The sequence below is a fragment of the Euleptes europaea genome, chromosome 2 (assembly GCF_029931775.1).
Source record: "Euleptes europaea isolate rEulEur1 chromosome 2, rEulEur1.hap1, whole genome shotgun sequence".
Lineage (NCBI taxonomy): Eukaryota > Metazoa > Chordata > Lepidosauria > Squamata > Sphaerodactylidae > Euleptes > Euleptes europaea.
The window spans coordinates 77115032-77130380 of record NC_079313.1 but is presented as its reverse complement, the minus strand read 5'-3'; the positions used below and the strand labels follow the sequence as shown (position 1 = coordinate 77130380).

The following is a 15349-nucleotide window of genomic DNA, read 5'->3' as shown; positions in this document are numbered from 1 at the left end:
CATTTCCATTCCTTGCAGGTGGCCACTTCGTTATGACCAGTGGTGGGAATGTAAATTCATTGCTGAAGGCATAATTGACCAGGGTAAGTCTAAGTTTCTGTACATTCTGCCAAAATAATGGCTCTCACAAATGTGTGATAATGTCTCTGTGATAATAAAAATCATATCTGAAAATATGTATCTTACCCATGACTTTGCCCCCAATCTCAGTATCATTATCTTGTCCACTACCACTACAATGCCTGCAAAAATTCTCAGTTTACAAAATTTGGAGTCTAACGTTTGAAAATACATAGATCCATAGTTGAGAAGTACAGGCCAGATGGGCAGGGTGATGCAGATGTGGGGACTCAACTGCCGTGTTGCAGGTGGCCACTTAGTCAGTGACTTCTACCCTCCACACCTTGATGGAACTGTGATTGATTCGATCAAAAGATTCGGTTTACAAACTAACAGTTGTTATCGAGGCATATGTTCCTCACCCAACCTTCAGGGAGATTGCTAAATATGAATAGATGAGACCAAGCAATCACGATTGCCAAGATTTATTCTTGGGGCACTGCACATGCTACAGGAGGTTGAGGGGTCAGAATATCCAAGATATGTTTAGGAGCTCAAGCTACGTGTGGCACCAAAATGAAGCTGGCAATATCACACTCATGCTGTTGTTTTTTTCCAGGTGGTGGTTTCCGGGACAGTATTGCTGATATGTCTGAGGAGTTGTGTCCCAGCTCAGCTGAGAGCCCTGTACCACTGCCTTTTTTTGTTCGCACATCCAACCAGGTGCCAATAATATGTTTGCTTATTCGAGCTAAGCCTTTTTTTGCTTACAAGGCACACCAAAGGGGCAAGTGTTTCAGGGGCTGTTAATGTGAGGATTAGAGGAAGTGTGCAGAGAGAGGGTTGCTCAGGAGACCCAAGTTCCCAGGGGATCAAACAGGACACCTAAGTCCTACCTACTCAGTCCATCCCTGCTGCCATCATGTTAATTTCCCCAGAACCCAAATACTACCCTTTCTACATCTTCACTCAGTTTTGTTTTGCTTAGAGTATATGATCTTGGAGAGGTAAAATAATGTTCACAAGCATTCTTATGCCCAAAATTTTGCTGGAAACGTCCTCCCAACACAGGATAATCTGTTGTTGGTTGGACAGCTCCGACTTTTGGAATGGTTCTCTGTTATGGCATCTGGGCTGACTTTATCTTCGTACTCTTGTGCAGGAAGTTTGAGCCTACATGTTTGTTTTCAGGGTAGTGGTACTGGAGAGGCCCGAGACATGTACGTCCCCAACCCATCCTGCAAGGAGTTCACCAAATATGAGTGGATTGGGCAGATCATGGGTGCGGCCCTGCGTGGCAAGGAGTTCCTGGTGAGTGTCAAATGGATGTTATTTCCCCTTGATACCGGTGGTAGAACCCAAGCTGCCCTCTTCTTTACTTTTCCACTGCATCAAATTATTTTCCAGTCATGACAGATGATCAGTCTATATTGGAAATCCAAAGTTTCAAAAGAGCATTTCTGAGCTGGGATCACATCTATAGAAGGAGTTATATATTTTACAGAGGCATACAGTGTCCTGAAATATGATCTTTTCTTTATCCATATGATCAGCATAACCTTTCATGGAATACAAAAGCTAATCATTTCCTCCTCCCGTGTTACAATTGAATATCACCTGAGAAGCGAATGGCATAGAGTCAATTCTTTAAAGTCTTTAAATCAGGGGTTCCCAACGTTCTGGAGTCTGCAGATGCTGTTGGAATTCTGACACAAGTGTGGTGGGCGCATTCACAAAACGGCTGCCCTAGGAGGCAGAGCCTGTCACAAAAAAGGCTATCCTGGCTTCCTTTCTGTCACACACTGAAGACCCTTGTGCTGTGGTGGTAGCTGCTGCCAAAGCAACGTTTTTAAAAATCTGCACAGCCAATCAAATTGTTACCAAAATTGCTCTTTGGATGGGGAATTAGCTCGAGCAATCGGTAACTATGTATTTATTAAGCCAGGATCGCCCTATGTCTACGAGGGTTTTTCTCAGTGACTCCCCAAATAAAGACAGACCCAGGAATTCCAAATTAAAAGGTTTTTATATATATATATTCATTCATTCAATGTTACAAGTAACACACATACGAGAAACTAGGAATAAAGATAAGGGTAAGCTACAGACATTGAGGGAGTTATTAATTAGGATACTTTACCAATCTCTAGAAGTGGAGATGTTCCAACATCCGTGGCATAGAGGTAGACAGAATACAGCGGGGGGGAGGGAGGGGTGTATGGAACTTAACACACGAGGGAGACATGGCAGAGAGTGAAGGGGGAAGATCTGCACTGAGCCTTGTTGGGTAGGGCAAAATATACCCTTTTCTGGGGGGGGGGGAGTGAGATTCTCCAGATGGCTCCTTTCAACAACAAAAAGAGATTAAAAAGACTTTTTCTATGGCTGTGACTATTGGGCCAAGTGACAATTTGTTTTCTAAGCTGGCACCCCTTGATTTATACATCCTGAGATGGTCCTTCTCCGGAGGCTGTAAATCTTCACATTCCAGGGAGGCGGCAGGGGGAATCCTTTAATGTAGATAGCTGAGGATGTTTTCCCAGGATACACAGGGGGGGGGGGAATATGCAGAGAAGGGCTACGTGATGCTCTCGCCTTGCAATAATGGCTTCCCTTTGGGTCAAGAGGCAATCAGGGATCATGGCAATTCTTTTGCAGGTTCTGCAGGTGATCCGGCCTCTTGTCCTGGAAAGTCTGGCTTGTACAAAGCTGGGGAGAGCTAGCCCAGAGCAGCAGGCTATTAAGGTGCAGGCAGCAATGTTTCAAACAGTTCAGTGTGTCTCTGTTATGGGTGCCATCTCCAGGGCTGGAGCTTTTAGGTATCAATTCCCCCCTTTGGTGGCTCCAGAACTTCGTGACGGGGCCACCACAAAAACTGGATCTTAGGAACTGCTGGAGGCAGGATAACAGGAGCTCTGAAGCAGGAATGCTGGAAACAGGAGGCAGCGGGTTAGAAACAGGAACGGACTGGAACACAGGAACTTGGAGTCGCTGGAACTTGCTTGTAGTGTTGATTGGAGACCCAGGAGATGTATAAATCAAAGGGAAATGAAGGAGCCTTTTTGCACTCTAAGCTAAAAACGGGCCAGATTAAAAAAGGTGACAGCCATGGGAATTGGAAACACCTGGGTGCTATATTGGTTTTGCTGTTACTACTCGTGAGAAGTAGATACATTGAATAGAGATGTGCTAGGAGGTATAGATATATATGTACAATTATTTACACTTGTTGATTCTGTAACTAGTTTAAAGATAACAAGAAGGAGAAAGAGTAACTAAATTGGCTATCTGCTATTTACAATACATAGAAAACTGTACAGAAAAAAACTCTGGATGTTGCAGTTTGCAGAGAAAAAACTGTCAGTCTTCTTTACAAGGTTACAGTTAGTAGGAAAGGAAAGTTTCCGCTGGCGTCGCAATTAAGTTACAATGTAGGAAATAGGAAAGCACCCCCCTTAGAGCACTTCGTGAGCTCATATCTATATCAAGGAGAGGGTTAATTAGCTTAATTAGGTCGCTGCAGGCTGGTGACAGAGACGCTTGCAGGGCTTCAGGTGCTTAGAGGCTCGGTATCACTTTCACTTTTTGGTTACAAAAAATAATAATAATAACATTGCTGAAACAATTCCATAAATTACAGCTCTTTTACGGCTGTTCATGCTTCTTGCTTGGATGTATACCTGGAAGACTGTGGAAGGGGTTAATTGGTTCACAGTGAGCTGGAAATAGAGCGGGCTGCAAGGCTAACACAAAAGTGAGCTTTCTCATACACACTTATATCCTTATACAAAAGAGAAATTGGTGCAAAATCCCGTGCCCCAGAGGGCCTGGCACATGCAGATCTTCAAATGCTGGAGCATGATGGGTGCCTTACTGGTTTTCAGGGCAAAAGCAGGTGTCAGGGAATTGACACATGAAGAAGCAAAAACACATTTTCCGGTGCAAAAAGAGATTGACTGTCCAAGGGCAGGACCTTTTTAGAGGGGAAGGGGGGTCCCTCAGTCCCTCCCTTTAATTTTTGTCTAGGGGATGCCAAATGTTGTCCCCACCTTGGAAAGTCAAAAATAGAAAATAATAAAAACTTAAGAGCAAGCCTAGGGGTTACACAGGTCTCTATATTGCTTTTAGGAGAGCCGTGTAGCCTGGTAGGTGACTATCATTTTGCTGGGCCATTTTTTGCATCCATCTACCCAAAACTCATAGATGTGTGAAAGCATAGGTAAAGGAAGAATGGCAGCTTGCACACACATATATATCCAATGGGATCAAATCATAACATTCATGTTTATACCCAATAAAAGGGACTACACATATAAATATCTAAAATCTATTCCATCAATGCAGTGGCTGAGATAGGTTGTTATCTTAATCTTTTCATCTTGGGCAATCAACTGTTTCAGAAAAATCCTAATGCTAACATACATAAAACTTGGCAAGTTTGTAAACATTACTAAACCATTAAGTCTAGGCATTGAACTAATATAAAACCTTGGAAGGTGAAGCAGGTACAGACAAGTAATGGATGTAGGATACCAATTCAATCTGGATTAGTATACTAAAGCTATCAGGATGGCTGTTTGCAGGGAAACCTAAGCATCTGTGCCTACAAAATAACAAGAAATCATAGGGCTATAAGTACTGGAAAGGGTTAAGTCAATTTGTTAATGAGTCCTTGTGAGAAAGGACAGTTGCTAGTGGAAGCGGTAGTTGGCAGTTGTCTGGATACCCAGTGTTTTGGTTGGGGGGGTGTTCCTTACACGGGAGGTTGGCACAAGGGGGGGAGCCCTGGGTTTCAAATGTCAGCGCAGGGTCCCATCTGAACCAATCACATCCTTGCATTAATACATACATCATAGTAACCTGGGACTGAATGACTCATATATACCCAATAGCATTGTCAATGGTGCAATGTTTGTTTTGAGACAGGGATTCATTTCCTAAGTATGCCCCTACAGCAAGCTCCTTGTGACTCTCCTCCTTTCTCCCCGCAGGTGGGCTGAAGTAGCATTGCTTCAGGTCAGGAGTCTCCTGCCTGGGAGGTGATTATGGGGGGAGCACGCAGCAGGGAGTTCCACCAGTGACCGATAGCAGAGACCTGTATAGTTAGGGATGGAACTTATACACATTAGTGGTTGGAGGATCAATCCAAGGACTGCTGCTCCTTGAAGCGAGACAGAAAAAAAACTAATTAAGGCGGAGAGAAAGTTAAAACACTGCACACAAAACACAAAAGGTGGTGGTGAGTTGCCTCTCTTCCCGGTTTCCTGGCTGGTTGGCATGGCTTTCAGGAGGGAGGGAAAACAGAAGGCAAGATTGTTAATGAATACCAGGCAATCTGCATTTCAAGAAGAAGGGAGGGGGAAGAGACCCTTCAAGTGGGGGGGCTCCCCCCTTTCATATCCCTGATAGCCATGTTTGTTGGCATGCCGCAAGGGGAATGAAAGAGCTAGGTTGAAGCATTTAAAACTCCTCAAAAATAAAATTCAGAAAAAATGGAAGAAGGCCAAAATCATATAAACTAAATCACAAACTTAGGCTGGATTCTTAGAAGGCACAATGATTAAAATGGATCCATTGCAAATGATCAGGTATTGTCCAGGAACTTCAAAAAAAAAAATCCCTCAAATTCAAAGTCCAAAAAGAAATAAAAAGTGGGTCATATCTCCCTTTCCTTTAAAAGTTTTCAGATAAAAAAAAACAAACAAAAATGGACCGGACTGGACCGGGTGTCCTTCTCTCCCCCCTTCCTTTCTTCTGATGCAATCAGATGAAAGGAGTATAAATGGGGCAATTGTGGCAGCACTTGGGCATGTGCAAAGTGCTGCTTGGGAAGTACAATGCAAGTCCCGAACATTGATTTAAATGGGACAGGACTGCTTTTAAGCGTTTTATACATACAAATAACAATACAATCTTGGGATGGGCAAGACCATTGTTTACATATAATATTACAATCTTGGGCTGTGACCATTATTTTGTGGGGAAAGTTTCCTTTTACTGCTGCATCAGTTCAGTGCAGCCCCTCTGAAACACATAGACACCTCTGTCAAATCCTTTCATTTCCATACCTTCAAAACCTTCCATTTACGAAAACACACCTTAACAGGCATCTGTTATGAGTAGCAGCCTCACACTAGATGCCATGCCATCAACCATCACTTTCTATAAAAATCCTGTCTTTCTACATACTTTTACCATTCCTTTTTCCACCACAATAAATGACTACAAGACCCAGAAAATAACGAGTGTGGAGCTGAAAGGGGGGGGGGAACAAAGCATACTAAGCTCTCCCTTCCCTCATTCATTCCATAGGGTAAAAACAAACAAACAAGGAAACCTTTGCTCTGATGCACTCACACAGACTCTTCACTGGGTCACATATTCCTAACTGGCTGGAGAACACATTACATTTTATACAGTACTCTGGTCCACACATATTCACATAAAGACAATAATAAAAAAAAGACTTTCTTTGCGCAATGAAATAGACACTCCATATTCACTTCATTCAATACACTCACAAAATATCACACTCCAATGCCTTCCCCTGGTACCGTGGGGTAGACACACACACACACACACACACACACACACACACACACACAAGTTTCAATATGAAGCAGACAAGAGCGGGGGGGGGCACATATACACATGTAATTTCACTTCATTTTCCTCTTTGCCAAATTGTGCGAAAACTGCCTTTATTTTGGAGAGGTGGGCGGGGGTTGATGATATTCTTGGGAAAGGCTGGCCATACCTTTCTCAAGAAACAAGCCCTGGTAAAAATCTTTACTTAAAACCATCACAAGGGTGATGAGAGATACACAGAGACATGTCATTGTTTCCTGCAAATGAAAACAAGTTATTTGGTACTCTTTATGGTTCAGGTACACTTCCCTGCGCCAGGGAGGCTCTGCTATAATTTAAAGAACAGTGAGAGAGCTTTGCACGGATCTTCCCTCAAGATCCACTCCCCCATGGCAATACAGCTTGACTTGTTAACTCTTTCGTTGCCGAAGAGGCTATACATCTTAACATTGAGTTGCAGAGATTTTAGTTCTTTCATTACATAGTTAAAACTAGGCACACACTTCTTCAACCATTTCCCTTCCTGCACTGAGGAGGCTTTTTGCATGTTCGTTCAGTTGACTAGGAATAGTACAGAATGAAGTTTAGAAAAGAGAGAGAGGGGTGGGGATGCGCGCACACACACATTCACTCAAAAGGGGGAAAGAGGTGGGGCAGATTGCATGGCAAGAAGAGATGCACATTGCATGGGAAGTTTCAGACAGAGGCTTGAAATGGCATTTTTCCTTCGTATTGAACTGAATCACAATGTTGGATTTTGATTATGAAGTTACTGCAATTTTCCTTCGTGTCTTGCCGCTCCCAAGGCGGGGGTAGGCAGGTCGCTGCGTTTATAGCTAGCTTTCCTCCGTGGGGGAGGAAGCCGATAGTTCCCCTTTGTCACTCGAGGGAATGAGCAGAGGCAGTTTTGCCTTGCTACAATCCCATGGGATCTTCTGCTGTTCCTTCATTTGGGAAGGGGCAGCAGAGTTTCTGCTCTTGTCTTGGGCCATGATTTGCTCTTGTAAATACTGGATTTTGGCCCTAGAATGGTCTAGTTCTTGCTGAAGTGAGGTGATCCTGCTCAAGGCAGCTTTCATTGCTCCTTTCCCTTGATTTAATTCCTTCTGTGTTTCAAGGAGAGCGTGGGACAAATCACTCCTATCCTTCATTAGTCCAGTATTAGTTGCCTGGGATCCAACAGGGTCGCGTTTGCCAATATTGTGCCTTGAAGGATCACCATGACTTAATTTTGGCAGCCATCTCTTTAGTTTGCTTAGGCTGGGGTCACTGTTCAATTTTCCTGCCATGATGAAAACTATAGCTCTGGGGGAAAGGGTGGATCGCTCTGGCTGATCCTGGTGAGGCAAAAGAAATCCGTTTCTCAGTAGAGAACCAGGGGAATGGGTTTGAGCCTGATCTGCACTCTTGGGATAAAAGCGCCACTTGCGGGTATTTCAAGGCAGCGGGGACAAAAATGTTTCACAGCAAGGGAGGGGTTGGAGTCGATCAGGGCTCTCTGGATTTTTAATCGCTGGCTGTTGGGGTGCAGCCCAGCGTGGAAGAAAAGTTCAGGGATTCAAGTTGAGCTATAATTGCTACAATTTCTAATTAGATATTTTTGCAAGCACTCTTTTATTGCTCTGGGGGTGGTTTTAACCCAGGGTCCATTGCTTAAGGCAGGCTAGTGCAGTCTGCTGCAGCCAGACTACACAACCCATATTGTTTCAAGGGGATACTCCCCTCCAGGGTTCTCTATTGGAAATTCTGTGCATTCCACTCCAGACTTTCCAATGCTCTTGGATTGGGGCCTCGACGCACCTCGCTCTCGAGCCCATCCTATCAATTACTCAGTAGCAGACAGCCAGTGCCGTCGCTCCTGGGGTTCAGACTTTGCAGTTGCTCTTGGATTGGGGGGGCACCTCGCTCCCGGCCAATCTTTCAGTTTCACTCAGTAGCAGACAGCCAGTGCCGTCGCTCCTGGGGTTCAGACTTTGCAGTTGCTCTTGGATTGGGGGGGCACCTCGCTCCCGGCCAATCTTTCAGTTTCACTCAGTAGCAGACAGCCAGTGCCGTCGCTCCTGTTTGGGGGGGGGCTTGAGCTCACCCCGGCTATGATCTGCGTCCAGATCGCAAGTTTTCAGGTACTCAATATTCAAATATGCAGTTACTCAAAAAAAATTCAGGTTCACAAAAAAGATTCAGGTTCACAATAAAGATTCAGGTTCACAATAAAGATTCAGGTTCACAATAAAGATTCAGTTTCACAAAAAAAAATTCAGTTACTTAGCTCTGGTGGTGGCTGGAAAGTAAGCGCACCATAGAGAAATCTCAAGAAGAGAGGGACTAGTTACACAAAGAATCTCAAAAGGGCTCCCCTACAGAGAGTTTCCCAGATGGGGAGGGAAGCCAACCCACAAGATAGTGCTCTCTAGAGCCAAACACACAGTTTGCACACACACTCTGTTATTTTAATATGACAATTTTGTTCAGGTGATGCATTCAGTCAAGATTCAGAGAGTCACCGAGACTTCCCCTTACGTCTGCCATGGAAATGCTTGTGCGTCGACTTCACAAGGCATTCACAAGTGCAGGGGCTGCCCGCATTTTCTCCACCAATAAACTGTTACCAAAATTGCTCTTTGGATGGGGAATTAGCTCGAGCAATCGGTAACTATGTATTTATTAAGCCAGGATCGCCCTATGTCTACGAGGGTTTTTCTCAGTGACTCCCCAAATAAAGACAGACTCAGGAATTCCAAATTAAAAGGTTTTTATATATATATATTCATTCATTCAATGTTACAAGTAACACACATACGAGAAACTAGGAATAAAGATAAAGGTAAGCTACAGACATTGAGGGAGTTATTAATTAGGATACTTTACCAATCTCTAGAAGTGGAGATGTTCCAACATCCGTGGCATAGAGGTAGACAGAATACAGCGGGGGGGGGGGGAGGGGTGTATGGAACTTAACACACGAGGGAGACATGGCAGAGAGTGAAGGGGGAAGATCTGCACTGAGCCTTGTTGGGTAGGGCAAAATATACCCTTTTCTGGGGGTGGGGGGGGGAGTGAGATTCTCCAGATGGCTCCTTTCAACAACAAAAAGAGATTAAAAAGACTTTTTCTATGGCTGTGACTATTGGGCCAAGTGACAATTTGTTTTCTAAGCTGGCACCCCTTGATTTATACATCCTGAGATGGTCCTTCTCCGGAGGCTGTAAATCTTCACATTCCAGGGAGGCGGCAGGGGGAATCCTTTAATGTAGATAGCTGAGGATGTTTTCCCAGGATACACAGGAGGGGGGGGGAATATGCAGAGAAGGGCTACGTGATGCTCTCGCCTTGCAATAATGGCTTCCCTTTGGGTCAAGAGGCAATCAGGGATCATGGCAATTCTTTTGCAGGTTCTGCAGGTGATCCGGCCTCTTGTCCTGGAAAGTCTGGCTTGTACAAAGCTGGGGAGAGCTAGCCCAGAGCAGCAGGCTATTAAGGTGCAGGCAGCAATGTTTCAAACAGTTCAGTGTGTCTCTGTTATGGGTGCCATCTCCAGGGCTGGAGCTTTTAGGTATCAAAATCTCCAGTGATCAATCAGAAGCCTTGCTGGACACAAGCCTCACCTGGCTCCACCCACTTTCTAAAAGCACTTGGCGGGCACCAGGAAAGGTGTTGGTGGGCACCATGGCGCCCGTGGGGACCACATTGGGGACCTGTGGTTTAAACTTTTAAATTGGCAGAATCAAACTCAACAGAAACAATGTCAGGATTTCCCCCCTCTTCTGGTGGTAAAGTTACATTCAGTCTGATGCCGTTTCGCAGGGCTTGTAAGACTGAAATGTTCTGCCAGGCCTATGATTGAGGGCAGCAACTATTCCCGCCCGCCCCATCCTCCCTTCCTGGTTTTGGTTATATTGTTATTTATATATTGCTTATTTTTAATTCCTCTTGTTATTGAGACTTTGATTCCTTCCCTTCTCCTTTATAAAGCGTGTTTGTTGGGGATTTGGACAGAGAGATAGAGAGCTGGGTGTCATCAACATATTGATGACATCCAATTTCAAAGCTGCAAATGATTTATCCTAAAGGTTTTCCATAGGTGTTCAATAACATGGCAAATTAGACTGCACCCTATGGAACCCCACACTGAAGACAGTTGGTCTCCAATGGCAACCCTTTGAGTCTCATCCATGACAAATGATTTAAACCAGTCCAACACACATCCCCTGATACCTGCTTGTCCTTCCAAACTCCTCAACAGGATGGCACGATCTATAGCAGGGGTGTCGAATTCATTTCTTACGAGGGCTGGATATCACTTAAATGTCATTTGGTTGGACCGGCCCATCTGTACCAGCCCAGATCAGCCATGTGTACCAGCCCGCAGCGGGCTCGCCAGCCCAGATAGGGAGTGGGGTGGCTTCCTCAGCTGTCAAGCCCACAGCAGGCTTGCCAAGAGCAGGAGGGTGGCTGCCTCGGCTGGTGAGCCCAGCACTTGGATCGCCCTTCCCCAGCAGTACCCGACTTTGAAGCTCACTGGGTTGGAGCCCCCGCCTTCCAGTCCCCTCTGCCTGTGGGCTTGGACCCCCATGTGGAGGTCCCAGCTGGCAAGCGGCATGGATCGGAAGGCCCCCACAGCCCAGAATCGGGAGCGGGGGAATAACTGCCTTGGCTCTCGGGCAGGATAACAGTGCTCAAAGGGCCAGATTCGACCCGCTGGCCTTATCTTTGACACCCTTGATCTCTAGTATCAAAGGCTGCAGCTAGATCCAGTAGGAGCAACAAAGAAACATGGCCTTTGTCTGCGTTCAGACGGAGTTCCTCAACTGAGGCCACCTATAGTCCTGCCTGAAATCAGACTGAAAATGCTCCAGAGCAGAAAGCAGCTGTAGGGTGACTTTTTCTTTTGCTGCATGAGAGGAGTCTATGTTCTGCCCCCTTTTCCGTTCCAGCTTTGCTCTAGTACATAGTAGGAGTAATGTTCTGCAGAGTAGGATTCTCTCCCATGTCCATGGAGTGATGATGATATCAAGGTGTAACTATTCCCAAGCTGCAAATAGTCAGAATTATTCTAGTCTTGATGCAACCCTCTCTGTGACTTATTCTCTCATGACAAAAGAGAATTCAAGTTTACTAAGGAAAAACAAAAAAGTTATCTTGCCAGAAGTACTCCACTGATTATTTATTTAAAAAAATACACTGACATATCAAAAACTTGTGAGTATGGCCATATCATCTGAAGCTGATATGCACTTCACATAATTGCTGCCTCCTTTTCCTACCTCTGTCTAGTACTAATGATAAAATGACACCAGATGACCCGATGAAAGAACCACCACCCTAGTAGTTCATTGTTCATGATCACAGGTGTGTTTAGGTATTCCTAATACACAGGACTAAGGATATATTGCCTGCCGACCTGAATGTCACCTGTATGGAACACAGAAGACTGTGCCCAGGGACAGTGTTACACATGTCTTTTCTCTATCCCTAAGGTCCTGGCCCTACCTGGCTTTGTCTGGAAGCAGCTGACAGGCGAGGAAGTGAGCTGGAGCAAGGATTTCCCTGCTGTTGACTCTGTGCTGGTGAGTCACTGGGAGAAGATCTGTCTGTGGACATCTTTGGTGCTTGTGGTCAGGCTCCTGCTGAGCAGGCGTTTGTACATTTGGGACGCTAACTTGGCAGAACAACTGCCATTTGGCTGAAGGGGGGAGGGAAAGCAGCGTTCTCCCACATTTATATTTAACACAGGAGAAAGGCCCACAAATATTACAGATTGCAACCGTGCAATCTGTGTGCACGCCTAGACATGGTGCAGACTCCCTTGCTCATGGGAATACATTACAAAGGCCATCTGGTGAGGGCTGTAGTTTATATGGAACCCAGCCAAATCTTTTCTTCCCCCACATGCCTGTGGAGGAACTGAATGAGATAATTTCTCTTCCCCCCCCCCCATTTTCAGGTGAAGCTCCTAGAGATGATGGAAGGAATGGACAAAGAGACCTTTGAGTTCAAGTTTGGAAATGAACTGACCTACACCACAGTATTGAGTGACCAGAGCATGGTGGAACTTATCCCTGGCGGCACTCGCATGATAGTGCACTATGAAGACCGCCTGGACTTCATTCGGCTGGTGCAGGAAGCACGGCTAACGGAGAGCAAGGAGCAGGTAATGCACAATGGCATTTTGGAAATGGGACCCTGCCCTGCTTTTCTAGAATCCATCTTCCACCAGTCAACGCCTGTTCTCCTTTCTTTGGCTGCCTCTTGTTTTCTTGGTAGTTTGTTTCCCAGATCCCTGAGAGTTCCCTTATTCCTGCACATGGAACCATCATTGCCTTGTGGTTGGGATACAAGACAAAGACACATCACCCTTTCCTTTCTTCTGAGCCCCCCCTCCACACTTTGTTTTCAGAGTTTTCAAGCCTTCTCTACCCAATCAGGTTTTCCAGCTGGTCTGAAAAAGGAAGGAAAAAAACCAAGCCCAACCTGTGCTTTGGACCCTTAACAGGGCTTTGCTATGCAGAATTCAGCTGGATAAACTTTTTTATGGCATGAAGCTACACGTGATCACCTACTACTGAGGATAAGGCTGCCATTAAAGGGATAAGGTCTGGCTTCAAAATTGACCATCAGATCCAGTTTATCTGTTATAATCCCCTATACCCTAAATACATCTGGATCGAGCCAGAAGGTGTCAAACATCTGTCTCAGGAGTTTTGGTGAGGAATCATTAGCAGAACCTACCTATAGGCATTCAGGTGCCTGGCCTCTTGCCACCCCACCTCCTGAACCTGTTTGATACTAGGACATTTTGGGACAAGAAGTTAAGTAAGATTGGGAGGGAAGGTGAAGCTGTATTGGGCAGTGAGCAATTGAAGAAGAAGAGTTGGTTGTTATATGCTGACTTTCTCTACCACTTCCAGATTGCAGCCATGCAGGCTGGACTCCTCAAGGTTGTACCTCAAGCTGTGTTGGACCTGCTCACTTGGCAGGAACTGGAGAAGAAGGTCTGCGGTGACCCTGAAGTGACAGTTGAGGCCCTGAAGAAACTCAGTAAGTGTCAGAGGGCTCACCCTCCTTGTTGGTAGCATAGTCATGTATAGCTCTTACCTGCTGCACTGGGCAGGGGCTCATAGCACAAGTTCTGAATCGATGGGCTATGTGTGAATTTGAACTAGCCATGCGCCTGACAAATAGGGCAACTGGATCCTTCATCTTATAGCTTTACTATAGTGATTTTACTTAATGCGAGGCAACTGTGAGCCAGCATGGTATAATGTTATAAGAGACGGGCTCAGTGGTAGAGCATCTGCTGTGCAAGCAGAAGGTCCTGGGTTCAGTCACCAGCCTCTTTGGTTAAAAGTATCAGGTCCTAGGTAAAGTGAAAGACCTCTACCTAAGACTCTGGAGAGCAGCCTTGATAGATCAATGACCCTGGGCTTCATGTGTACATTGTTAGTGTTGGACTATGCTTGGAGACTTTGGGGCCATCATTCTCTCTCTGTCTAATCTGTCTCATAAGGTGATTGTAAGGATAAGACGGAGGAGTGGGAATGATGTATGCCACCTTGAGCTCCTTGAAGGAAGGATGGGATAAACATTTACTAAATAAATAATATGAGGTGGAAAATATCCTGGCCTGTATGCTCAAAGGGATAAATAAGGAGTGCATGCCTTGTCTCTGAGTGTAGGCTACCCAAATACCAGGCATATTTTTTTCTTTCAACCAAAATTTGGTGTTAGTGCACTTAGCTTATTTTGGGCCCATAGTAAATTTTTTCTAATGTTTCTGTGCTTTTCCCTTTCTCATATAGCTCGCTTTGAGGATTTTGAACCATCAGACACCCGAATTCAGTATTTCTGGGAGGCGCTGAACAACTTTACTAATGGTGAGGAAATACAAGCAGACAGCTGTTGTGTAATGTCGATATAAAGGAACATATGCCAGTCGCAAATTGGACGTGCTCAATGTGTTGTAGGGGGTTCTTCCCACTGAATACAGGACACAACTACTTTTTACAACAGCTTTTTTGGGGACGGGGGAAATCAGCTGTAAGGATTTTTCCGTTACTTCTTGATGATATCTCTTGCTTAGACCAAGTTTGGAGACCAGGTCTCTGGAGAGACAGCATATACTTTTCTAAATAAATAAGAGAAGAGGAAGAGCAATGAGGCAGGGGGAAAAGAGTGAAGGAGATGAACCTCCCAGGAGCTATTATAATTCACACTACTGTGTATTGCACAGCTGAGCTGTTTTTACTGTTTTTCAGTTTGCATTCACGCCCCCACCTCTAACATGACCTAGCTTCCACTCCTGCCAAACACCCTGAGTGTATGAGGTTGGCTTGCATTGTCCTGCACTTGCTGAATCAGAAGTTTCAAGGACTGGATCAGGCCATGTCTTATATATGTATTAAGAAAGCTTTTTGAGGAGAGGGTCTTCTTGGGAGCTTCTGATGGTTATGTATTCTTCCCCTCAGAGGATCGCAGTCGCTTCCTGAGGTTTGTTACCGGCAGGAGTCGACTTCCTGCTCGAATTTATATCTATCCTGACAAGTTAGGGTAAGTGTTGCTTAATTATCTATGTGTGTGGTAGTGGGGGTTGGGCAGCACTCTGTAATTAGGATCCTGTGGAGGATTTCTGTGGATGAAAGGGATTTCCCACCATGGGGTGCGATTTTCACACTTCCCCCTTCCTGCTGTTCTTGAGGGGAAA

The 15349-nt window shown here is 45.1% G+C and overlaps 1 protein-coding gene across 1 annotated transcript in view; it reads left to right on the top strand.

The window, feature by feature from the left end:
• Positions 1–15349, top strand: part of HECTD3 (HECT domain E3 ubiquitin protein ligase 3) — a 29815-nt gene that overhangs the window by 13611 nt on the left and 855 nt on the right. Inside the window, exons 12-19 of the mRNA XM_056845147.1 lie at positions 19–83; positions 680–783; positions 1252–1371; positions 12126–12215; positions 12593–12799; positions 13557–13686; positions 14448–14522; positions 15114–15195. Of these exons, the coding sequence (XP_056701125.1) occupies positions 19–83; positions 680–783; positions 1252–1371; positions 12126–12215; positions 12593–12799; positions 13557–13686; positions 14448–14522; positions 15114–15195 (873 nt within the window). The remainder of the gene's footprint in view (positions 1–18; positions 84–679; positions 784–1251; positions 1372–12125; positions 12216–12592; positions 12800–13556; positions 13687–14447; positions 14523–15113; positions 15196–15349) is intronic.